The sequence below is a fragment of the Leuciscus leuciscus genome, assembly GCF_965113295.1.
Source record: "Leuciscus leuciscus genome assembly, chromosome: 11".
In the NCBI taxonomy this organism is placed as follows: Eukaryota; Metazoa; Chordata; class Actinopteri; order Cypriniformes; family Leuciscidae; genus Leuciscus; species Leuciscus leuciscus.
Genome location: NC_138735.1, coordinates 13740606 through 13768317, shown reverse-complemented (window position 1 = coordinate 13768317; position 27712 = coordinate 13740606). Strand labels below are relative to the sequence as shown.

General features: G+C 39.6%; 1 protein-coding gene across 1 annotated transcript in view; it reads right to left on the bottom strand.

Moving 5' to 3' along the window:
• gli3 (GLI family zinc finger 3) overlaps window positions 1–27712 on the bottom strand; it is a 181699-nt gene that overhangs the window by 25052 nt on the left and 128935 nt on the right. The window contains exons 5-7 of the mRNA XM_082183977.1: window positions 25052–25257; window positions 8978–9133; window positions 3668–3872 (exon numbers count right to left, since the gene is read on the bottom strand). Coding sequence (XP_082040103.1) covers window positions 3668–3872; window positions 8978–9133; window positions 25052–25257 — 567 coding nt within the window. The remainder of the gene's footprint in view (window positions 1–3667; window positions 3873–8977; window positions 9134–25051; window positions 25258–27712) is intronic.

Here is a 27712-nt window from a genome sequence, read left to right as displayed (position 1 = left end):
CTTTCATATATCACCTCCTCCTCTATAGATGCCACAGTCTCTTTAATGGCAAATCCCTGGTGCTCAATAACAGACATTCATAGGGGTTTCCATTCATCGTGGGACATGCTGGCCGCTCCATGCAAGCTCATACATCTACTGGTCTTATTAAAGGCAGAGAGGAAATCAATGTAGCTGGACGCTGCGTGGCTGACGCAGCTGTCTCATCACTCATTGGGCTTGGACCCTCGCCTGCCATGTCTGTCTATTCATGTATACACGAGATATGACTGATTAGCTTACAAAAAACAGTCACTGATAATCATTCTCAGTGTGGGAAAGAGGAACATTTCTGTCATCTTTTCTTTCTCTGAGACCCCCACCCAAACATAGGTAAAGTCACCAGGTAAAGGCATTTCCTAATAGTGCTGGATGGCAGATGTCAAACTGAGTGACACATAGCCAGGGATGCTAGCTATGTCTCACACTATGTCTCTTTGGTAGATACATCGTTCAGTTTGATAGAGAAGTTACAAAAACTGAATGTCAAACAAACAAAAACAAAAATTAAAAAGAAATCTCATCTCCGGTTTAACATCTGTTGTAGTACTCATTACAAATTAATTAATAAAATTGTCTGAGGAAATTAAATCTCAGGAAAAAAAAATCATTTCACATACACTTCAGTTCAAAGGTCTGGGTTAAGTAATTATTTTATTTAATTTTTTAAAGAAATTGACACTTATTCAGCAAGGATGCATTCAGATGATAAAAAGTGACAGTAAAGACATATATAATGTTACAAAAGATTTATATTCCAAATAAATGCTTTTGAACTCGAAGACTCGATCGCACAGGTAGGTAATCCACCGGTAAAAGTTCAGTCTAGAACGACGAGACCAGACCCACGTGTTTTTAGTGCTGGCTTTTATGGAGGAACTGATGATGCTGATGGCAGACAGGTGTGGTAATTGAGTGTGCACAGGCGGCAGCCAGAGAGGATGATGGGACACGTAGTATGCTGAGGTGACTGGTCTGGTGACTGAGAAGGACATGGCAGTTGTCCAAAGGCACAGACCAAGATGGCATTGCAGGAAATGGCGAAGGGCTGACAACCTCTAGCAGAGGCAGGGCTGGAGGACTGGCTGAGCAGGGCGGTGACGGAGGCAGATAAAAAGGTAGACAGGGTTGAATGTAACAATACATTGTCCATGCAGGTGTCTGTGCTGTCTAGGAACAGCGATGAAAAATCCAAAATGGGGTGGGATAGGGTGGGAGACGATACCTCTGCGCTGAAGTCAATCAGCCAGTCCTCAGTCTCAAAATTCATCAAATTTCCCTCGGCCACTGATATCGTGGGCTCACACCCCTGGTCAGACTCACTTGGGGGCTCCTCTCCTGGGGCGAGTGTCCACACTGCCCTCTTATCTTCAGGCACTGGCTGACGTGTCACACGGTAGCTCTCCGTCTGCAGGGGGTCACACGTTTCCTTCGTGGTCGATGGTCGTGGAACGGACTCTGTGTCCGGCTGTGTTCTGGACCGGGGGTAAACATTCTCCAGACACCAGATGATAGCGTCCCTCCAGTTCAGTCCAGAGGTGTCTGGGAGGTCTACGGGGTGATGGTAATTCACCCCGATCCAGAACAGAGACTTCAGGGTCTCGTCGTCAAAGGGGCTGGTGACGGCAAGGCAGAAGGTCTTGGTAAAAAAAAAAAAAGTCCAGGTTCTCATGAGCCACAACAGCAAATCGTGCTGCATAATACATTTTAGGTCTGGTCTTCTTTCATGGAACAGAAGAATGCAGACACAGGTAAAATCTGAATAGTTTATTTAATGACACACAGGATGGTAGCAGGTGTGTCTCTGGATTGCAAATAGTTAAGGTGAAACTGGCAGGAAAATGACTGTTCTTTTCTGTTGTAGGTGGAGATGACAGGTGACTGGAAGACCGGCTGACTGGAAGAGGATATGATCACAGAAGACTGAAGACTTGACAGTTCAAGATATGATCGCACAGGTAGGTAATCCACAAGTGGGTAGTCATGTTGAAGTTCAGCCTAGAACAACGCGACCAGACCCACATGTGTTTTTGGTGCTGGCTTTTATGGAGAAACTGATGAGGCTGATGGCAGACAGTTGTGGTGATTGTTGAGTGTGCACATGTGTTAGCCAGAGAGGATGGGAAATGTAGTGTGCTGAAGTGAGTGGTCTGGATTGTGCAGCAACATTGATAATAGTAAGAAATGTTTCTTGAGCACCAATTATTAGAATAATTTCTGAAGGGTCATGTCTCACTGAAGATTGGAGTAATAGTTGTCATTTTAAATTTAAATAATAATAATAATATCTGTTAATTTAAATAATAATATTTCACAGCATTACTGTTTTTTTGATCGAATAAGTGCTGCCTTGGTGAGCATAAGAGACTCCTTTCAAAAACATAAAAACAATTTACTGACCCCAAATATTTGAACAGTGGTGTATGTCTGTACCATTTTATAGTAGTGCAAGTAGTGTGTTTACACACACACACACACACACACACACACACACACACACACACACACACACACACACACACACACACACACACACACACACACACACACACACACACACACACACACACACACACACACACTTACTGCAGAGAGTAGGCAGTAAGTCGGAATATGGGAGTGTGTTGTGACTGGGACACATTTAGATATCCCAGCTTAAAGTAGCATTAGGTTGATCAGTATCTGAATATTGATTAGCTCATATGTCAATAACAGTGTCACTGATGTCACAAGTGCTTCATTATCCACTTAAAATCTGTCTGGACTCCTGCTATGAACTGACCGAACTAATTGAGCCTCATATAAGTGAGATCAGGTTGAAGCACTATTGAATTTCAACTAAGACATACTAAGTGGGTGAGTTTTATTCACTTCATCCACAACAGATTCTCTCTCTTTCCCATTAAAGCTTGTGTTACTGTCCTCAGCCCAGACTTCACTTCCTTCCCTTGTCCCCCTCTTCATGACCCTTTCATTTGTCATTCCCCCTTCCTCTCCTCCTTTCCAGCATGAGCGATTGCGAAGCGGCAGTGTTAGGATAAAGCTCTCCTCAGCTGATGGAGAGAACATTAATCAGGTGATGCATATCAGACAGACGAGTGTGAGGGAGGAGGGGAGGAATATGTTCACACGCTTCCTCCTAATAGTGCTCTCTATGTTCCCTCGTTTATTTTGCCGTCCAGTGTTCATTCATCACTTCACTGCTGAGGATGTACTGGAGTGTCCACTTTCAGCACGGGTCGCTTTTCCTGTCTATCTCTTTCTCAGAATCTCTCTCGCATTATCTTGCCTCTTGTCTGTTCCAATATACACCACTCTCTTTATTTTCATACTTGGTACAGGGTCCAAGTTTGGAATAATATGAAGGTGAATAAATAAAAAATTTAGGGTAAACTATAATTTTAAAACCTGTCAAGTGAGAGACGAAGACTGGCTCATCTCAAAAGGATGTGAATGACACAATAATCTGTCCTGAAGGAAAAACTAAACTATTCCAATGACATATGCCGTACGAAAAAAACAAAAACAAATTTAAACAAAAATTATGTAAAATCCAGTTTTATGGCCAGCCAGAAATAATTCTGAAATTTTTTTTAAAAAAATATTTTTTATTTACTCTTGTATGTACCTGATAGTGCCGGCTGAGAGGTGTCCGTAGGATCCACTGGTGGATGAGCTGGAGCGGGAATTATTGAGAATAGTGACTAGAGAGTTGGGCGAGGTGCGAATCATGGCCTGCAGGTCAAAACTGGGGTCAGACAGGCATGGGGAGCTGGGAAGGGGTCGTTTTCTGCTGGGACGATTTGTGAACCTAGGACTGGGAAATCGAGAACCTGAGGGAGATAGACAGACAGAGAGAAAAAGACCATAGTAAGTAAAACCTAATAGTAACACAAATGTCAAAATGTATTTTATCTTAATTTTATTGTATTGTATTTTTTATTTCAGAAAAGCTGTTACTATCGAAGAGATATGGGAATTACCACCATAAACTGTCAGCCAGATATTTTATAGTCATGCCTGTCGAGCACAAATTTCCATTTTCATGTGGACAGTATATTGTTATTGTGAACTAACCACACAGAGGGCTTTACATATATTATTATTTTTTAATTATGTGTAATTTATTCATCATAGACAATGCTTTCAACAACGATTGCATTTCCTGCATTGCATGCATTTTGAACACACTGTAAAAACAAGTTCGACTACACTTTTCCCACTGCTTTTTGGCAGCATCAGTGTGATATTGAATCATGTTTAATTGGGTTGAATAGTGTGTCAACACTGAATGGAATTGCACTAGTTGTTTTTGAAAAGCTTTCTCTAGAAAGCAGATCGAACGCAGACAGGCCCCTCCACTCACGCACAATGACTGGCACCTACAGATTAAGAAATGACTTTTGTTGTCTTTTCATTGGCAGATGTCACAAACAAGAAAGAAGGGAGGGAGAAGTGAAAGGAGGAGGGGAAGAGAGGGGTGCGGGGGTAATGGTGGTCTTTTGTTGTATGGAGTGACACAATGACTTTGTGACTCATATTTTTTTCTTTCAGTTATTCTGTACTTTTTTAACAGAAAGCATGCAAACAAAACAAAATTACGCTTTCTCTCTCTCTGACTCTCTCCATCTCTTTCTACTTTGACACATACAGTGATTACAGGGTCTGTCATTCATATTTAAATCACTGTGTGTGTGTGTGTGTGTGTGTGTGTGTGTGTGTGTGTGTGTGTGTGTGTGTGTGTGTGTGTGTGTGTGTGTGTGTGTGTGTGTGTGTGTGTGTGTGTGTGTGTGTGTGTGTGTGTGTGTGTATTCACACATTTGGAACATCTTTTTACATTGTTAGCATTCTGCTTAGAACTGTGATTTAAGCCTTTGAATGATTTTGGATGTGTGGAGCACAACAAACACAACGTGAATAATATTTAATTAATAATAATAATAATTTTATTTGTTACATTTATATAGCACTATTTCTAGGTACTCAAAGTGCTTTACATATGGAAGGGAGAATCTCCTCAACCACCTGCAATGTGCAGCATCCACCTGGATGATGCGACGGCAGCCATATTGCGCCAGAACGCCCACCACACACCAGCTTATTGGGGGAGAGGAGACAGAGTGAAGAAGCCAATCATTATATATGGGGATGATTAGGAGGCCATGATGGACAGAGGCCAATGGGCAAATTTGGCCAGGATGCCCGGGGTTAAACCCCTACTCTTTTTCGAAGGACATCCTGGGATCTTTTATGACCACAGAGAGTCAGGACCTGCTTTTTGACAGTATGATGTCCTCATCACTATACTGGGGCATTAGGACCCACACAGACCACAGGGTGAGCCGTACCCCCTACTGGCCTCACTAACACATCTTCCAGCAGCAACCTAGTTTTCCCAGGAGGTCTACCATCCAGGTAGTGACCAGGCTCAATCCTGCTTAGGTTCCGTGGGCAACCAGTCTTGAGCAACAGGATGATAGACACATGCACAAGCTTACACACCCATACACAAATTAATCCATATGTACATGAGCATGACCATTATACACACATATAATTCACACTCATATTCAATACTATGTTCAGTCTATAAGGCCAATTTGGACTGGCATAAACTCCAAGATGGTCTCAAGTAGTTTAAATCAGCAGTTATGGTCTGTTTATGATATGAGCTGGTTAACTTAGGTAGAACAAGGAATGCAAAAAGATGGTTTACATAGGTAATCCCACTCTACAGATAAAGCGTTGTCGGGAAAATTCGTTTCGCGTACCTACCCCGAAGTAACAAAATAAAATAAAATTCTGTATCAAAATTTATAAGGAAAGACCAGTACTTTGTTTAGGCTTGGTTTGTAGGGAATTACAAACCTGCGCACATATATTCAAACGCACATAACTGTAAAACCAATTCTTAAAGGAACCGTATGTAAGATTGTGGCCAAAACTGGTACTGCAATCACTTTCAAATTACTGTAGAGCGGTGCATAGATATCCATAATAAATCCTTTATTATATGATATCTATGGAGCGGTGTATCCCCATCCCCCTCCCCCTGACTCGAGGTTGCCAGTTAGGCTGCAGGATCCAGCAGGAACGTAGGCTGCTACAAGGAGCTTCCAATGGCAAGTGACGAGTCCTACACAGTACGTTTTTTTTCGGACTTTGTCACGACGTATTTCAGATTCATAACGAGGTCTTTTAGGTTTCGTAACGTTAGACATTTTTTATCCGACACGTTTGTAGCTGCAGTTGTGGTAACTAGAGCAGAGCTGGCAACCCGGATGCCGAAACACTACTGACTTCGTGATTAGTAGATAGGTGGAGGGTGGAGCATCAGGCCAAAACACAACATGACAACATCAACATCAGTTGAGGGCTGCAACTTCACTTTTAAATGACAATATCTTGGCCGGACTACTGTTGTCAGTAATATAAGTATTTGAAATGAACATGATTTCTTAATGTCTAGTGACATATCAGGGCCATTTTATGATTAATTGAAATACATTTCTTACATACGGTTCCTTTAATGCGCATGTGAACGCCATCAGCGTTTATCACAAATTCGCGTTTAAAGTCTGTGTAGAGAGCGGCCCCTAATTTAATAACAAATGATCGTTGCGACGGAAGCGAATCAATCAAAACTAACTTTAGCTGGAAAAGAACTTTATTAAAGAACCGCTATAAAACCAAAACAATCTCTGTTACCTTAAATTATACGTTTATCTCTGTAAAGCTGCTTTGAAACAATCTACATTGTTAAAAGCGCTATATAAATGAAGATGACTTGACTTGACTTAATTGAAGCTGTCACCAGCTAAACCAGCTTATTTTTTCTAGGTTTTGATGGACTTGTTTTAGATCAGCAATGTTGTTTATTTCTGACAAAAAACTATTGGTAGAACAAATAATGTCGGTAGTCAAAACCAGTATGAAAGTTCCCAAAACATACACTTTACTGGTTAATAAAATGCAAATTGCAAATAAAATAAAAAAAGAAGATTTTACATTTAATTGGTCGTTTAAGATGATCACCAGCTGGTCTAAGTTTTCACAGACTTATTATTATGATATTATATTGGCAGTACTGGTATATTACTGGCATGGGCTAGCTAAGCAAGTTTAAACAGCTTGACTACTGGAACTATGATGGATAAACAATCAAAACCTGCATGAATGTGCCCAAAACACCTTTTCTTGGTCAATAAGGTGAAAATAAGATATTCATGTAACCAGATATGCAGTTAACTGATCTGGTCTATTACTGGCATACACTGGTTAAGCTATAGGTAAAACAGTGGTTCTCAACCAGTTGGCCGGGGCCTACAAGGGGGCCTCAGCAAACTTATAAGGCATCAAGATGACTTAAAATTATTTAAAATGAGACAAAACAAGCTTTAAAATAAGCTAAACTACTAAAAAATGTATATTTAATTTACCCCCAAACTCCTGAAATTCTAAAATGTAATTATTTAAATTTTAATTATAATTATTTTAGTTACTTAAAAATGGACACAACTAATTTCTGTAAATTGAAAAGAAAGTTGTGTAAATTGTTGTGGACAATGGGGGGCCTTGGAGTCAATAATGTTGAGAACCATGATGGTTGAACAGCCAAAGAAAGAAATTGCCTAAAACATATATACATACAAATATATTTTTATTTATATATTTTATTAGGTTTGAAGATGAGCCAGTCTTTGACAATTCCTGTAGTATGAGTAAATATTACATGCTTGGTCAAACATCATTATCAAAAAAGTGTGGAGGAAAAAACAATAATTCCATCTACATCCTGCAGAGGGTCCAAATTGAGGTGTGTAATAAGTAGAATCTAATCAACACTGGCTAATTAGAAGCTAACAGGTTGAACAATGCACGGCTTGAACACACATCCACAGTACAGGTTCATTCTTTCATTAGTCCGTACTTCTCTAAAAGTAATTACACTGATGTGAACTGAGCTCTAAACTACGACTGTGCCATCCCATCCCCATTATTAACAAAAGCTTCTAGATAACGCACTTCTCCTCATTCACTTCCCTTCTCAGAGTCTATATATCATAAAAGAGAGCTTTAAAGTGTTAATTTGGCTGGCATGGAACACACATTGTTAAAATAGGATGAGTTATTACCAAGGGCTGATCACAGGCGATTTGAAGTTGGGGGGACGCGACATCTTCATTTGAAAATGGTGGCCCTAATTGTTTTGTTTCAGTCTATTAATCTTAAACAGTGCCACAGTAGAAAGGATTTCTCCGGTGATGAATAGTGGGACATTCCAATTCCCACCTAATAGCAATTAATTTTCTGATACCCATGCAATTTTGGCTAGTTTTAATTAGTTTGTGAGAAACGGCAGAGTGGGGAAGCTGACGGGCTAAATGCATTCTCATTAAAGACTAACGGGCCAGTCCACCTGACCTCTCTTCAGTCACCGTGCCTTTAATTTCCTATTTACTCTTCAAAATAACTCATTTGCATATGTTCTGTGCAACCCCCCCAACCAACCCCCCAACCCCCCATACCCCCATACACACACACACTTATTTTTTTCTCAGAAAAAAATCAATTTGACCAGTTTAATTATTTGGGAATGGTTTTAAAGGAAATAAAGATGTATTACTTGTTCCACTTACAACTAGTCTCTCGTTTGACAAAAAAATAAAATAAATAAATAAATATATATATATATATATATATATATATATATATATAATAATAATAATAATATATATATATATATATATATATATATATATATATATATACATACAGTATATACATATTTAAAAAAAAAACATGCAGCTTTTGCTTTTTTGATTGGTTAAGGTTAGAAATAGTCAAAATATATAGCCTAAATCTGCCCCTCTGATAGGTGGATAGGATAGGTGGACGTTGTAGACATCAGAAAAGAGTATGCAAGTGGAAAACTTACTTTCCATAGCCTGCAGGTACTCCATGTGCAGGGCGTTGCTTGCAGCCCCTGTTGTGGATGCCACTGAGGGAATGATGTCAGCGTAGGGGCTGCGGTGACCTGCAAGCAGGGCCATCTGGTGGTAGTACTCTGCCGTGGTCAAACCAGTGTGGGGTACTGAGGGGTCAAAAAGAGTGGAGAGGACATAAAAACATCAGTCATTTGATGAATACAAAACCATTCAAAAGTGTGAGGTGAGTAAGATAAATAAATAAATAATACTGAATTACTTTCATGTGACACTAAGGAATGGATCACCATCACAGCAATCAATTACATTTTAAAATACAGGTATATCCAAATAGAAAAATGTTACTTTAAATGGAAAAAATATTTCACAATATTACTGTTTTTAATAAATAAATGCAGTCTTGGTGGCCATAAGATAATTATATATATATGCAAATGACTTTTTTTACTCTCAAACTTGTGCATCAATGGTTTAATTAATATTTGACTTCAGAAGACTTTGCAAGAGTCATATGGTCCGGGTCCATGCAGTCTGTGTACCTTCGGATAATTGGTTTTCGATGGCTACACTTGTAAGGATTCTTAAAGCGTTTATTGCAACTACTTTTCATCTCTTTCTCATCAAACAACCAGACTAATGAATGGCTTTACACAAACCGTAACGGGGAAGAACGTAGACAAGGTTTTTTTCTGTGTAGACATAAATTCACCTACGTGTGCCGTGAAATATTAGTTTATCTCACAAAACAAGACAAGTCACCTTTATTTAAATAGCGCTTTATACAAAACAGATTCTTTCAAAGCAGCTTTACAGTGATAACAGTGATTATGTATTTCAGCTTTTGTTCAGCTAAAGTCAGTTCAGTGTTGATTCAGTTCGGTAGTAAAGATCATCAATTATTAATTAGTTAATTTCATCTACAAAGCAGTTCTGCAAAAAATTATGTCATTGTCCAGCTCAGTTTAGTTCTCATACAACAGCATCCGTACAGTCAGATCAATAATTTTGTTGAATATTAATTTACTTTGCATCTGCACCCACAACTACCCCTCACCTGCATGATAGGGAACAGCACACCGCCTGTTCCCTATCAGCATTTACTCTCAATGCTGCGCTGAGTTTAGTACGGTGAGTTTTTGTCGTGGCCACAACATATAAACTCGTGGGAACGTGATATTAAGTCGTGGGAACGTCATAATATCTCGTGGGCACGAGATCGTATGTTGAGCGAATGACATCCATTTCTCGTGGCCACGAATTAATATGTTGAGGGAACGGCATCCGTTTTTCGTGGCCACGACTTAATATGTTGAGGAAATAGCATCCGTTTCTCGTGGCTACCAGTGTTATAACATCTGGGAACCGAATCTTCACACGCGATACGGGCTCCTCCTTTTACTTGATCTTAGTGCTGCGTTCGATACTATAGATCACACAATACTCTTAGATCGACTACAAAATGATACTGGTGTTCAAGGACAAGCATTAAGCTGGTTCAAATCATACCTATCTGACCACTACCATTTTGTCTATTTAAATGGATACAAATCGATCATAACTTCGGTAAACTATGGAGAGTGCCGCAGGGATCTGTGTTGGGCCCTCTATTATTCTCAATATATATGATGCCACTTGGAAATATTATAAGGAAACATGGAATTAGTTTTCATTGTTATGCTGATGACACTCAAATATATATTTCATCACGGCCGGATGAAAACGCTGTGTGTTAAAGATATAAAAGATTGAATGACGCGTAATTTTCTTTTATTAAATCCAGACAAGACAGAGGTAAAAAAAACGCCCACAAAACCTCTCAGAATACAACTTTAACATCGTAGGATGTCCTGTTACTTTATCCTCTACAGTAAAAGACCTGGGTGTTATACTAGATTGCAACCTGTCTTTTGAAAATCATATTTCATACTTTACAAAAACAGCCTTTTTCCACCTTAAAAACATTGCTAAGCTACGTAATATGCTATCAGTTTCTGATGCAGAAAAGTTAGTTCATGCATTCATGACCTCGAGACTAGATTACTGTAATGCTTTATTAGCTGGTTGTCCTGCATCCTCAATAAACAAGCTACAGTTAGTCCAAAATGCAGCCGCTAGAGTTCTTACTAGATCAAGAAAATATGATCATATAACACTGATTTTATCATCACTGCATTGGTTACCTATAAAGTTCCGTATTAATTACAAGGTATTGCTACTGACTTATAAAGCCCTAAACGGCTTAGCTCCAGTCTATTTAACGGATCTTCTATCGCCCTATAATCCATCACGCTCTTTAAGATCACTAAATTCGAGGCTTTTGGTCATACCTAGGATATCCAGATCCACCAAAGGAGGGAGAGCATTTTCACATTTAGCTCCAAAACTCTGGAATAGCCTTCCTGATACTGTTTGTTGCTCAGACTCACTCTCCCAGTTTAAAACTAGATTAAAGACGCATCTCTTCAGCCAGGCATTCATATAATATTTTTAATCTTACAGTTCAAACTACAATCCGGCCTCTAGTTCATAAATGCCAGAGGAGAACTGGCCCCCGACTGAGCCTGGGTTCTCCCAAGGTTTTTTTTTCTCCATTAGGTCACCTGATGGAGTTTTAGGACACCATTAGGTCACTTGATGGAGTTTTTCGGTTCCTTGCCACTGTTGCCTTTGGCTTGCTCAGTTGGGGATATTTTTGGGGATATTTAATTTAATTTTATCAATCAATAAATTCCACTAGAAACAAACCTTGTTGTATTATTTTAATTGAATACTGTGAAGCTGCTTTGATACAATCTGTATTGTGAAAAGCGCTATACAAATATACTTGACATGACTTGACTTGACTTTTACCCCGGTCATAATTTACTTTGTTATTTGTTCATTTAAGTTTCTCGTAATTTGTTTTTGTTTATTGTCTTAAACGGGACTTTATTCGTGACCAGAGTATTTCATTCAAGCTAGCAAATTTCCGACGAAAAAGCCCATTCAACTTAAGAGTGCGCTTCAGGTGTCTTTCACTTACGTACCCATGTCTTAATGCCAGAGACCGCACTATATCTTTATATGACATTCCTAATTCAAAGTAAAATGTTATTTCATCAGTCATCTCCATCTCCGACTGCTGTATGGTTGCAGTATTGACCGGTGTGGTAACTCGTGGCCACGAGAAATAGATGCCGTTCTCTCAAAATATGAAGTCGTGGATAATGATGTTGTTACCTCAACAAAATGATCTCGTGGCCACGATTTATTATCAAGTTCCCATGACTTAATATGACGTTCCCACGAATGAATATCTCGTGGCAACAACTTATTATCACGTTCCCACAAGTTTATATGTTGTGGCCACGACAAAACTAAGGGAACCGAACATGTCCCCTCCCAGTCACCGTAGTTTAGTGCTATGGGAAAACATCTTTGTTTGACCAGTTGTGAAGTATGTGTGGCAAACACGCTAAAAACTTTAAATAACTTCTGATGATGCGCGCTCGTGAGAGGCTGTAAATAGACGTGAAACAGTTGTGCTTTCAGGTTTTCTTTGTCTTCAGAGAACCGTATTGTGTGTGTGCTACACTTTCTATCTGTCCACTTTGTTAAGAGTTAGCGTTCCAGCTGTCAGTGTGAAGAAATATGTCATGTCGCAAACAATCAGAAGATGCATTCCTCCATGTTCACGGACCATCCCTGGTTATGATACGCATGAGTTCTGCTTTGAGCGCTTGTGTTTGAGCATGGCGAGTGTGAGCACTGTGAGTTGTTTTCCATTAAAGTGCTTCTTGCTCGTCTCGCATATCACGAGTTGATCTGGCTGAGGAGCGGGAGACGGGTTTTGCTCGAAATTATTGTAAGTGTGAACTACACTTATAATTAGAGTAAAATAGTATGTGTATTTGGTGTGCTGTCCGGGGGAGGGCTCCGATCTCGGAATGTGGCCTGAACCCAGAGTACTCCCCCGTATCCCTGGCTGGGATTAGCCTGGGTTTCCCCATGCTGCCTTGCTCGCGGCGCAATTTTATTCACGCTGCTTGGCAGCCTGGACACCAAGGACCAGATTTTCCCCTGAAAAAGGGAACCAATCACAGAACGGGGAGGGAGCAGCAAGACGATGACGACACCGAAGCAGTTTGTTTATATCTATGGTTCCAACATGGCATCAGACTCGACGTTACCTCTACCCTCATGTTTATCTTGCACAAACGGTAATATTCGCTAAACGCCATCGTGTACAAATAAATCTTTGACCCATCGTCTTTTTCCTCGTCGAATTTCTGTCACTCTACATACGTCATCTGGTATAATTGAAGCGATTCGCTATGAGCTACGTACAGGCGCATTTGATAGACATTCATAGCGCCCAATAAACGGCTCTGGGCATTCGTAAACCACGCCTCAAATACGAGAAAATGAACATGTGGTTCCCGACGTTAGCCAGGCTAGGCTGGGATAGGAACTAGCCTAAAGTGAGGAGTCAGGGTGGCAGAGGAATGCAGAAAAGACTGTTGAGGAAAATAGGTGAGTCGGCAGTATATATATAGGCCTCCAATCGTACTGATTGGGTAGATCATTTGAACGTGCTCTTCCTGAACTTTGTTAATAAAACCTCTCATATATATATATATGTGGAGGGAACTGAGCAGACAGGAGATTCCATTTCTCTCTTGTTCCTATGATCACATGCAAACGAATTATGTGTGTTTGCAAGCTATGATTTTATGATTCTTTTTTTAAACTGTTCTGGCAGCGTGGAAATTACTGCCAAGTATCTCTCCTTGGGTCTTAAAGACACAAGCATAATGAAATTAGATTAATGTCTTAAACAACATTTTGAATACAGAAATATGAAATGAATGAATGACAAAATGAAACAATACTTGGATCATGAAATGTCGCCAGTAGGCGGCGGCAAGTCAATGGTTAGAGATGTGGCCTAATGGTTAGAGAATCTGACTTGTAACTCGAAGGTCGCAGGTTCAAATCTCAGTACTGGCAGGAAATGTAGGTGAAGGGAGTGAATAAACAGTGCTCTCTTCCACTCTCATTACCCACAACTCATTACGCACCAAACCCCAAATCTCCCAGGGTGCCCCAGCCCGTGTGTGTGTTCAATACTGTGTGTGTGCACAGAGCACAAATTCCAAGCATGGGACACCATACTTGGCCACACGTCACGTCAATTTCACCTTCACTTTTAGGCAAAGAATTTGCAGATTTTTTTATCGGAGTTAGTACTGGCTGCAGATAAAGTCCTAGTTGTTGGTGATTTTAATATACACGTAGATAACGAAAAAAGACGCATTGGGATTGGCATTTAGAGACATTCTGAACTCTACTGGAGTTAGACAACACGTGTCAGGACCCACTCATTGTCATAATCATACTTTAGATCTAATATTGTCACATGGAATGTTAATGTTAATGCCATTGAAATTCTGCAGCAGAGCGATGACATCTCAGATCATTATCTAGTCTCGTGTAAACTTCATTTAGCCAAGGTTGCAAAGCTGACTCCGTGTTACAAATATGTTAGAACTATCACTTCTGCCACTAAAGATTGCTTTATTAATAATATTCCTGATCAGTTTCATCTCCTCAGCATCCCAGATAGCTTAGAAGAACTCGATATTGCGAAATAAACTTTTGGCTCTCTCTTTTCCAGCACTTTAGACACAGTTGCTCCTTTGCACTTAGTAATAAATAAAATAGTCCAACGGCCAGAAAAATGGAGCGAAACTGGAAGAAAACAAAACTAGACATTTTTCGAATTTCGTAGAGAGAGCATGATTGCGTACAGAAAAGCCTTAAAAACTGCTAGATCTGCTTATTTTTCAACTCTCTTACTGTGCGTTCACACCGCCGCCGGCGATAGTGTCAAAGTGGCTGGAAGTCATTCATTTTCAATGAGAGCCGATGGCGAGCTCCGGCGAGGGCGGCGCGGCACGTCTTGGACAGTGAGAGCGGCGAGGAGAGTTGAAGTCAGGTCAACTTTATGGTAATAAGCTATGACGCGGTTCGGCGGCAACCAGTCAGAATGTAGAAGTCCTCCGCCTGAGAGGATTCCAGAGAACGCAATCATGTAAACAATAGGCTTGTTTGAGATGCGCCTTGCCTCGCCTGAAATGTACGCGAGAGTAGGCGGCTGCAGTGAGGGGAGGAGTGAAAAAAGCGCAGGCAAGACGGACAGTTCTCTCTTCTCGTAGTGGATCTGACACCTGCGAGATCAAAGATGGATATCGCGGGATTCACCGGATTCACGCTCGTGCACAGTGTTGCTAATAAACTGGATGGAATTTAAGTTCTGTTGCTTTTATATGAAAATAAATATAATGAACAAGACACCCAAAGTAGCCTACTTATTTAATTCCATTCCAAATACATGTTTATCAATCTTTTTTTCTTTAATACATGTGTTGTTGTTTTCTTTTTCTTTTCTTTTTTATAAAAATTACATTGCATAACCCATAGAGATCGCACTGTTAGATAGTTTGGGAATATTCACACATAACGTATACACATAAAACATGATATCAGAGTTTTAAAATCAAACATTTTAAAAGAGAACAATACATCACGGTTGTTTAAACCAATGAACATTAAGCTGTGTCGTCAGCAAGTCGTTTCCCATCGTGCTTTTGATCAGCGCAGTCAGTGGAGAGCAACTGCGCTCGACTGCAGAATCCGACAGGTGCGCCTTGCGCTCGCGAGAGATTTTTGACATACGTCAGCATGACATCAGAGCAAGGCGGACCGCACTCGGACACATTTCTAACCGGCATGCATGTCGCGCTGATCACCGCTGATCGATTCTGCGCAGATTTTGCTCATCTCAAACAAGCCTATTGGTCCACTTCGATCTACGTCAGAGCATCAGAGCGTCCTTGAATCTTTCTCCAGCGTCGTTGGCAGGGCGGCGAGAGCGAATTTTGCCGCTCTCGCCGGCGGCGGTGTGAACGTACAGTTAAGCCCTATTCGGACAGGACTAGATTAACATAGAGAGGTGGGGTGATGTAATTTTACCACAAGACATCTGTGATAATAATGGCCAATTCGCAAGATATCATAGTAAAACTAGAAGAAGTGGGAGGGGTAACTCGATTTACGCACCGCCGTCACCTCCCTGTCATCATGTGAGTAATAAGTTGCTTCCTGATCATCATCATGTGCGCAAACACACACACACACACACACACACACACACACACACACACACACACACACACACATATATATATATATATATAACCTTTGTATCTATATAAAACAGTTAGGTCCGGTCGGATGTATTAAATACATTCAGATTGTAAGTTGGTAATAGGCACTTATCTAACGCTAAAAATAAATGTTGTGCCTCTAAAAAGTGCGTTCGACCTTCTTTTTGATCTAAATGGTGTGTGGAAAACACTTGAGTTTTGCCACAGATTTGTCTCACTGCCTAGAACGCAACTGAATGCTTTTTCAAACGTCTCCATACTTGGAAAAACCGTGGAAAACTATTTTTAAACAGGAAATTAGGGAATATTTACGTACATATTTACAGCGGTTCTATTCGCACGGGATGAGTATTACCTGAGGTAATTTTTCCGGACCTTGATTGCTGACATGGCACATTCGGACTGGACTAAAATCACTGAGAAGCTCTGGTAATAATTACTTTACCACACTTATCCATGTTAAACTAGTTCCGTTCGAATAGGGCTAAAGAAAAAAACAAACACAACCCTAGGTATTTATTTGACACAGTGGCTAAATTAACAAGTAATAAAGCTTCTACTTCTGAAGTTTCCAAAGAGCATAGCAGTAATGACTTTATGAACTTCTTTATTTACAAGATTGCTAATATTAGAGAGAAAATTATAAATATGCAATCATCTACTACAGTATTGCATCAGGCAGTGCATTGTAGTGTCCCTGAGGAAAAATTCCATTCATTCGTTGCAATAGGAGAAGAAGAATTGTCTAAACTCGTTTAATCATCTAAATCAACATGTATGTTAGAACCTATACCGACTAAGCTACTGAAAGAAATGCTTCCAGAGGTCATAGATCCTCTTCTTAATATCATTAATTCATCTTTGTCACTAGGATATGTACCGAAAACTTTAAAGCTGGCTATTATTAAACCTCTTATAAAAAAAACCCAACTTGATCCTAGAAATTTAGTCAACTACAGGCCGATCTCAAATCTACCCTTTTTGTCAAAGATGCTAGAAAAAGCAGTATCCTCACAACTCTGTTCCTTTTTAGAAAGAAATGGTATCTGCGAGGATTTCCAGTCAGGATTTAGACCGTACCATATGAGACCGCTCTCATTAGAGTTACAACTGATTTGCTCTTATCATCCGATCGTGGTTGTATCTCTCTATTAGTGTTACTTGATCTTAGTGCTGCATTTGATACCTTTGACCACAACATTCTTTTAAATAGACTCGGAAATTATGTTGGCATTAGTGGAATTGCATTAGCATGGTTTAAATCATACTTATCTGACCGTTATCAATTTGTAGCAGTAAATGAAGAAATGTCTTCTCGATCACAAGTTCAGTATGGAGTACCACAAGGCTCAGTACTAGGACCGTTGCTGTTCACTCTGTACATGCTACCCTTGGGAGATATCATTAGGAAGCATGGGATTAGTTTTCACTGTTATGCTGACCAGGGGCGTAGCACAAGATCCCGGGCCCTATGTATAGGCAGTCCTGATGGGCCCCCGTGTTCCAAATAAAATATATTCCAGACTTTTCAAGGGCCCTCTCTCCCCTTGGGGCCCTGGTAATCAGTCCTGGTTTTACCCCCAGTCCGACGCCCCTGATGCTGACGATACTCAGCTCCACATCTCTTCGCACCAACGAAACTTGCCAATTCAAGAAATTAACGGAATGCATAGCTGATATAAAAATTTGGATTACTAGTAATTTCTAATGACTTAATTCTGAAAAAAAAAAAAAAGAGAACTAATGATTGAACCAAAAACCTCTGCACGTACTAACCTAGAATACTGTCTAACAATTGATGGCTGCTCTGTCAAGCCTTCGTCATCGGTTAGGAACCTGGGTGTGCTCTTTGATACCAATCTTTCATTTGAAAGCCACGTTTCTAGCATCTGTAAAACCGCATTCTTCCATCTTAAAATTATATCTAAATTACGTCATATGCTCTCAATGAAAAATGCGGAACAGTTAGTTCATGCGTTCATGACCTCAAGGCTAGATTATTGTAATGCTCTTATAGGTGGTTGCCCTGCACGCATAATAAACAAACTACAGCAGGTCCAAAATGCAGCAGCTAGAGTTCTTACTAGAACCAGGAAGTTTGACCATATTAGCCCGGTTCTGTCAACACTGCATTGGCTCCATATTAAACATCGTATACATTTTAAAATATTGCTGATTACTTACAAAGTACTAAATTGTTTAGCTCCCCAGTACTTGAACGAGCTCTCAACACATTATAGTCCTTCATGTCTATTGCAATCTCAAAACTCTGACCTAGCCTCTGATTCTACCTAGAATATCAAAATCGACTGCTGGCGGTAGATCCTTTTCCTATTTAGCACCTAAACTTTGGAACAGTCTTCCTAACATTGTCCGGGAAGCAGACACACTCTTTCAGTTTAAATCTAGGCTAAAAACACATCTCTTTAACCGGGCATACACATGGAAAATTATACATTCCTATTATTCAAATCAGTTAAATGATTATTAGGAACCAGGAAAACTTCCTATAACAGCCGGTGTACTCGTTACATCATAAGAAGAATGGCATGTAAACTAATGTTAGTCTTTCTGCTTATTCCGAGGTTTACTGTAATCAGCTGGATCCAGGCCGTATCCAGATCAGATGGTGGACCTGCGCCTAGACACGACCACAAACGCATGATGTAGTCATCCGGATCTGGACCGTATCCAGTCCAGATGGCGGACCTGCACCTAGACACGACCACAACGCATCCCTGAAGTGTCAGCAGAGATTGTGTCTACTAGACTCTCCCCTGTGAAGGCCTCATCGACACGGATCCTTGACAAACCCGTCTGCATACCGGCGTTACTCCAATCTTCAACCAGATGGAACTGGATAATATTCGGATTTTTCTAACCCAATCTGACTTCTGACCTATAATGCTGCCTGAATCATAATCATACACTGTTCGTTCATTGGCCAGAGGAGAACTGGCGCCCCGACTGAGCTTGGGTTCTCCCAAGGTTTTTTTTTTCCATTCTGCCATTCCGCCTTTTCCCACCTTTGTTGCCATTGTTGCCTGATTCATTCAGGAATAAAAATCAAGTGGCTGTCTATATGGGTCAGTGAATCACTCACTCAACCGATTGGTTCAAAGACTCAGATTCATTCAACACCACTCTGGAATTAAACACCACTCTGCGTGCCTATGCTGAGAGTCAGTCGCACAACGGTTCTGTGACTTTGCTTTGGAAGTTTACAGTAGATGGCAGATAAAATTAAACACACCATTTTCAGTGACATCAATTAATACTCAATATTAATGAAATAAACTCAGCGTATTGCAGTTATGACTGCTGTATTGACACTTATAAAGATACAAGTCTGTGCTTCATTACAATGTAAATGCATTTGCTCCACGCTGTCCAGTGCGTCGTGGAGCTTTGCCACACAGAGTTTGAGAGTCGGCCAGCTAAATAGAACAGGAGGTGTGCTAAATGAGTAGACTACTGGGTAATGTGGGAGCAAATGAGATACATTCATATTTCCGAAATAAACACTTATAAAAGTTTATTTCTCTGGCACGGGTAGTTAGCCATAGTGAACCTATGTCTACACAGAAGAAAGCCCTGCCTAGGCTCTGTCGTGGTACGGTTTGTGTCAGGCCATTAGTCTGGTTGTTTGATGAGAAAGAGATGAAATTCAGTTGCAATAAACACTTTAAGAATTCGCACAACTAGCAACAAATGACTATTATTCTGTTGAACAGAACTGAAGAAGACATGATGACAGCACTGTTTAATCTTTGCCTGACCAATCAGTGGTAAGGGGCGTTTCATTCCCGAAGTCAATAAAAAGTCACGCCTGATCCTCTTCCTCTCACTTCTGTCAATAGTGGGAAGAGGATCAGGCGTGACTTTTTACTGCGCCGAGTCAAATTACTCCCGAAAGTGCTATTCCGCCATACATTATAGTTATCCTTTTTAACCCGCTTAGAAAAGCGCCACGTTTTATTTTGTGTCACCATACTTGATCGTATAACTACTCGTGTAACTGTTTTTAAATAGGGAAAACGTTGATGTGTTTGGTCACTTCTAAATTCATTGCTGTCAGATACCATTGAATATACAGTCGTGGCCAGAATTAATCATACCCCTGGTAAATATGATCAAAAATGGCAGTAAAAAATAAATCTGCATCGTTTATCCTTTTGATCTTTCATTAAAAAAATTGGCAAAAATCTAACCTTTCATTGAAGTAAAAGAATTGAAAATGGGGGGGAAATCACATTATGAAATAAATGTTTTTCTCCAAAACACGTTGGCCACAATTATTCATACCCCTAGAATTTTTTATGAATAAAATATCTCTGAAGTATATTCCCATTAATATTTACCTTTTTTAGCACATCAGGGTGACTAAGAACATGAAATTGTCTAGCTATGACTTCTTGTTTCACAGGAGTTTAAATATGAGGAAGCACAAAGGCCAAATTCCCTGAATCATCCATCACAATGAATAAAACCAAAGAAAATAGTTCTGATGTGCAGCAAACGATTGTTGAGCATCACAAAATAGAAAGTGGATGTAAGAAAATAGCTAAAGAATTGAAAATCCCCATTTTGACCATCAGGGCAATAATTAAGAAGTTCCAATCAACTAAAGATGTTACGAATCTGCCAGGAAGAGGACGTGTGTCTATATTGTCTTAATGGACGGTGAGGATGAAAGTTTGAGTGGCCAAAGACTCTCCAAGGATCACAGATGGAGAATTGCAGAGATTAGTTAAGTCTTGGGGTCAGAAAGCCTATTAAAAAAAAATCAAACAACCCCTACATCCCCACATGTTGTTTGGGAGGGTTTCAAGAAAAATGCTCCTCGCTCATCCAAGAACAAACTCCAGCATATTCAGTTGTCAGACATGACTGGAACTTCAAACGGCACAGGGTTCTGTGGTCAGATGAAACTAAAAAAATTGCTTTTTGGCAGCAAACACACTAGATGGGTTTGGTGAACACAAGGATAAAAAGTACCCCATGTGTACAATTTAATATACCATTGGATCTTTAATGTTGTGGGCCTATTTTTCTGCTGGAGGTCCTGGACTTCTTATTCAGAGACCTGAATTGTGAATTCTATCAAATATCAACAGATAAAAAATCAAAACCTGACGCCTTCTGCTAGAAATCGTATAATGGGCCGTGGTTGGATCTTCCATCAGGACAACGATCCAAAACAAACATCAAAATCAACACAAAAATGTGTTTGGGAGCACAAAATGAAGCTTCTGCCATGACCGTCCCAGTTCCCTGACCTGATGAGTGGGGTGAACTGAAGAGAAGAAGCACCAACATGGATCTGGGAATCTGAAGGATCTGGAGAGATTCTGTATGGAGGAATGGTCTCTGATCTCTGGTCAGGTGTTCTCCAAACTCATCAGGCATTATAGGAGAAGACTCAGAGCAGTTATCTTGGCATAAGGAGATTGCAAAAAGGTATTTAATAAAAGGGTATGAATAATTGTGGCCAACGTGTTTTGGAGAAAAACATTTATTTTATAATGTGATTTCCCCCCCACTTTCAATTCTTTTACTTAAATGAAAGGTTAGGATTTTGCCAATTTTTTTGAATGAAAGATCAAAAGGATAAACGATGCAGATTTATTTTTTACAGCCATTTTTGATCATATTTACCAGGGGTATGATTAATTCTGGGCACGACTGTACTTGGGCTAAGCTAAGTACTATCAGAGTGTCACCGCGCGTCAGAGCGATTGAGTGCACGCACCGAGATGAGAGAGGTATGTATCAACTCGTCTTAGTTAAGGGAATAACATAGTTTAATATGAAAAAACGGTGGAGTATCCCTTTAAGTTGTTTTCCCATTTTCTACCCCTGAATGTAAAAATTAAAAATCAAGGCAAGTTCTTCTTTTCTTGTTTAATAATTTTTTTTTTTTTTTTTTTTTTTTTTACATACTAAAAAAAGCATAGTTTTTTTTCATGTTATTTATTTATTTTTTATATATTAAATAGAAGAAAAAAACAAATGAATGCAACATACACCGACCGGACTTCTTTCATGATACATTTATAGTGATTCGTTGTTATTACTGGATCTTGACAGGCCCCATTCACTTTTCATCATATGGAAAAATGTGACGCCTAGACATTCAGCTATCTCTAGCTATATCTAGCTCAGTCATGAAACTCTGGAGGGCGCAGGTTGATAGGTCCTTTACATGCAATCTGCAAGCAATCACAACATTACCACATGCTGATTGGCCTATGCTGATCCTGCAGCCAATGGGACTGCTTGCTATACATTTAAATAGTCTGGTTCAGTGTTTACTGCAGGGTAGTCAGATTTACTCTGAAACTCTCCACCTCCCCCAGCTCCACATGCCTAGATCTGTTACGGGATTTATGTATGTCTATTTATGCAGCATCAGCATGTCTTAAATGCTCACAGGAGCGTGTCTGTGTATCTATTAGGAGTAGCAAGTCCATACTTGTTCTGCAGCAGCAGCAACAGCAGCGGCGTATCAGATCTAGTCTACCAAGACCAAATACATTAACAAATTCATTAACATGCTAAAACTTTTTTTGAAAGTTGTCATGAATAAACCTCTTTTATGTTTCAAAGAGAAATCATGAGTTTGAAAGGACATGAGGGTGACTAATTAACAAAATGTAAATTTTTTGATTAAAAAATGGTGCCAAATTTTATATGCAAACCTTTAAACTGCTTTTTTTTTTCTCTCTTTCATGTGTTCCCTCTATCTTCCTTCTAATCTTTAGCTACAGAGTGATACAGGTCCTAGAAATTCATCCTAAAAATAAACTTTTGGCAACATGCTTAAAATAACACACAAACACACACATATACACGCACAAAAAAGGAAGGAGAATAAGAGAAAGACTGACACAGTGCTTCTCAATGCAAATACAAAATCAGTTTAGCTGCACAAAGTGTTGTGGCTAATTCCTGTCTTCCCCAGAAGAAATGAACAGAGCGGATGAAAAGATCTCGACTGACGCCCGGACTGAATGCATGGAATATGCATCTCTGATTGGTTGTGTGAATGTAAGAAGAAATTCCAAATTAATTCGATGTGGGTATTTTGTCTTAAGTAGTGAGGGAGGGGTTAGGGGGGCTTCCTTAATTGTCTCCGTTGTTCTGCTTTGCCTCGGCTCTCGCATTGAGCCGTAATGTGCCTCGTTTCCTCATTCACGTGCAGAAAGAGCTTTGCGGAATTTCTAAATTGGAGATGTTGGCACCGAATTGCAGGACTGGCGGTGGGGAATGACTGGAGCGAGCGTGTTCTGCTTGTGGGATATCAGAGTGGCAGTTTTTAAGGATGAATATGCATCCTCAGTATGGTGCGCCACCAGAGCCAGGAGGCATTCTGCTGGTGGACCATGTAGGCATCTGGGAGAGTACATGAAAATGTCTTTAAAACAGGTTTGGAAAGCAAACAGAAATCAAAAAACAAAATGATAAAGTGAAAGAGCAAAAAAAAACAAAAAACTAGCACCTATGTTTAGTAATTCTCAGCCACCAACATGAAGTGGAGGTTTTATAAGGAATACAAAATATGATTAATAATTTTTATTTTAGAATTCATTTTATGTAACTCAAAAAAAAAAAAAAAAAAAAAAAAAAAAGCCTAGTTTAATGTGAATAATAAACCGTTTATCTATGTTCATGGAGACTAAAAAGCACTTCCTGATAAAAAGACCAGCCTAGATGAGCATAATTTTTTTTTTTGAAGACCTGCTAGTTGAAGTTGATTGATAAAGGAAGTTTTGCTGGTTAAGATGACAAGTGGGGACAGAATGACAGCAGAATCCAAAACATATTTTGTTGTTTTCAGCATATAATTGTATTAATAATTGCATATATTTATAGGATTTGTATTACTGTTATAATATAAATAAAATAATTATAATTCATCAACATGCCTATACAGTATATCATAGTTTGTTTTACAGAGTTATCCATAATCAATCAATCAATCAATCAATCAATCGATCAATCAATGTACATTTTTTGTAGTCTGGGGTAAAAAGGCATTTTTTGCCATATAAACAAATGGCTTTTCAGTTTTCACCCAAACCACAAAAGGTCACATCAAAACAAACTTTTTATTTGTTTATTTTAGCCCTTAATAACTATACATCTGGAAATGTTTCATTTCTTCCTTTGACACATGTGGTACATAGCAAGACCTGGCTGACGTGAGATGGCACCGCAGTTCAATACAGCCGTGATTATCTGTGGCCTCAGAGAGGCCTCCTTTGGTATTTGAGCTTCAGGCTTCAATTAAAACTCCATGCCTGAGGAGAAGGCCAAGAGGCCAGCATACTGCAGAGACTCTTTAAAAACAGCAGGCTCTTACTGACCCTGTAATGAATTTCCCAGTCCGCCTTCACGCAAAAGAACAAAAATGGCTCCCTGAAGTCCATCCTCTAGTCTAAACCATTCCCACTTCTCATCCTTCCCTCCCTACTCGTGCCCTCCGCCCTCAACCATGGCCTTGAACTTCACCCCCCTCTTAACTCAGGATGTGATCGCTAGTCTCTGCCTGACACGCTGAATGTTCCTCCAGAGGTTTTCTAACATGAGACAAAGAACAGAGAGAGTGACCCCATCCAAATGATCAAACTATGGTCTCCGCCTCCAGAGAGAAGCTAACTCTAATTTTAAATAAGAATTGTAAGAATTGTATTGTTATATGTTTGCCACATCCCAGACTTTACCAGACGGAACGACAGATAGACAGACAGACAGACAGGCAGACAGACAGACAGACAGACAGACAGACAGACAGACAGACAGATAGATAGATAGATTTTTAGAGGGCCCAGAACAGGTCTCTGAGGTACTCACCATCTGCGGGACTGAGGCCCCTTGCCGCAGAGATCATGGACAGAGAGGGACTGCTGTGCAGTGAGCGGATGTAGTCCATATAGGGGTTAATGTATGGATGTGGGGGGTTAAAGGGCGACTCCGCCCCCACTGAAGGGTTTCGGTGCGGCGAGATCCGGATAAGGGAGATATCAGAAAATGCTGGGCTGGCTGCCAATGCAGGAGGCCTGGAATCAGAGACGAAGAAAAGCATTTAAGCACCTTAGGAGTCTTTTTCAGATGGTGTATTCTTCCTCCATTCAGCGGGGTGGGATGTTCCAAGTCTTTGGGTTTATTTGCAAAATGTCATGTTAACTGTGCATGTACAAACCAAAGCATATGCATACATTTAGAATGAAGCATAGAAGAAAACAGAGCTCAGCACAAGGCACAAAAGCTCGGCATGTGATCTATTCTTTCTCGATCCCTGCTCCAGGTCTAGCGTCTGCACAGAATGGTGTAGGAGCTTGAGCAGGAAATGAATGGTGACACTATCTATCGGCCTCCATCTGCAGGGCCAAATCACAGAGTGAGCGGGAGGGAAAAAGCCCAAGCTAAATTCCAACTTCTCCCTCGCAGACATTTCCTAAGATCAAAGCCAGCTTTCAACACATCACATTTTAATCAGACAGAGACGGCCAGGAATTCTTACCGCTACCCACAATGCCTTGCCATATTTTCTTGAGATGGTGAGTGTCACTCAGTCTGAGGATTTTGTTGTTGTCTTAAACAGCCCCTATTCAACCATTATTGTTTTAGTTTTCTTCAAGCAGGACTGTCAGTGTGGGTTTGCATGACTTAGTATGAGTAAAATCAAATAAATTGTGTTTCTTCTGTATGAATTTAAGGAATAAGTGGCTTTTAAGAAAGAATAAAATAAAATGAAGAAGATAATCTTCACTATTGCTGAAAAATCTGAAAATGTTTGGCCAAATTACTTTAAAATAATAATTACTGACTCTTGCAAATATACTTGACACACAAACGCACACACACACACACACACACGCACGCGCACACGCACACGCACACACACACACACACACACACACACACACACACACACACACACACACACACACACACACACACACACACACACACACACACACACACACACACACACACACACACACACACACACACACACACACAGTTCTGTAGAGAACTTTGATTTCAAGTGACCTCTCTGAAGGGCCAGATGGACCCAATTACAGTCTAAAGCTTGTCCACACTGAATTGTCTCCTGTTGGCCTCAGGAGTCTACTTCACCAGCCACTAATGAAAGAGATTGGCCTGTATCTTATAAATGAAGAACTAAAGCAGAACCAACAAAACTCTTTCTTAAAGTGTCTTCAAATCATTCAATGAAATTCTGAAGGGTTTTAGGTAAGCTAAAAGTTAATGGAGATTATTTTGTATATAAGCAATACAGCATTGAATCTGATTTAATAGCTTAATTTCAAATAATCAAAAAAAAAAAAAAAAAAAAAAAACTGATTCTTTAAATCTACATGGAATCAGCACCTACATCCAGTTCTGTTAAAGTTGATTAAAAACTAACACTATTAAAAATAGTTTTCGTTGATTGAAATTAAGCTGAATTAAAATGAGATAAATATTAGATAGCTAATTTAAAATTAAAAACTTTAACTAAAACTAAAATGAAAACTGAAAATATTCAAATGATGGCTGTCAAAATTAACTTGTTAATGCATGCAATAATTATTATTATTTGTTTCAGTTTAATGCATTTTTGCTGCGTAGCATCCATTTTTTCCATCATCGTTTAGCTAGCATTACATTATATGATCACGCTCTTATTCATGCAAATGCTTTTAAACTATTTAAGCACTACAAGACACAAAAGAGTGCGGCTCAGGGCTCAGTGCGGCACTGTCTTGCATGCGTCTGTGAATCTCCTGTCTGTGTGACACACACATGGCTCATGCGCAAGAAAGTCACTTCAGACAGCGTGCCGGCCACATTGAGTTTTCTTTTGCGCTTGAACGGACAAAAACACACAAAATTATGTAAAAAATCAAATTTTTTCAACCCCTTCTTTAATATGCATGACCATAAGATACACATGCACAACTACATACATTGCTGGATACAAAAAAAATGACAAATAAACAAATCTACACAAAAACAACAAAAACAAATACACTTAACTGTAAACTCACATTATTTAACATCTAATTTATACGCACCTTGATTATATGCATTATTTCATGTTTCATGATCATCTGTCCTGGAACTTTAGAAGAGGGCTCCATATTTTTTCAAAAGCAGTCATTTTGTTTTTAAGTAACGCAGTCATTTTCTCAAGTGTGTCTACTAATAGACTGAACCATTGGGTAATAGATATTTTTGTTCTATTCTTCCAGTTTAATAGTATTACTTCTTTTGCTAATATGGATAAGGTCAAGATAAATGTTTTTGTTACTTTTGAAGCGCTAATATGAGAAAGATCTGAAAGGGATTTAGAGAGATTAAAATCTAGAATCACTTCAAGTTTATATATAACTTCTGACCAGATTTTCGTTATGTATGTACAGTTCCAGAAGGAGTGAATATAATCATCTATACTATTTTGACTGTATGTACATTCATTAGTGTTGGCATGGCCCATCAGAGACA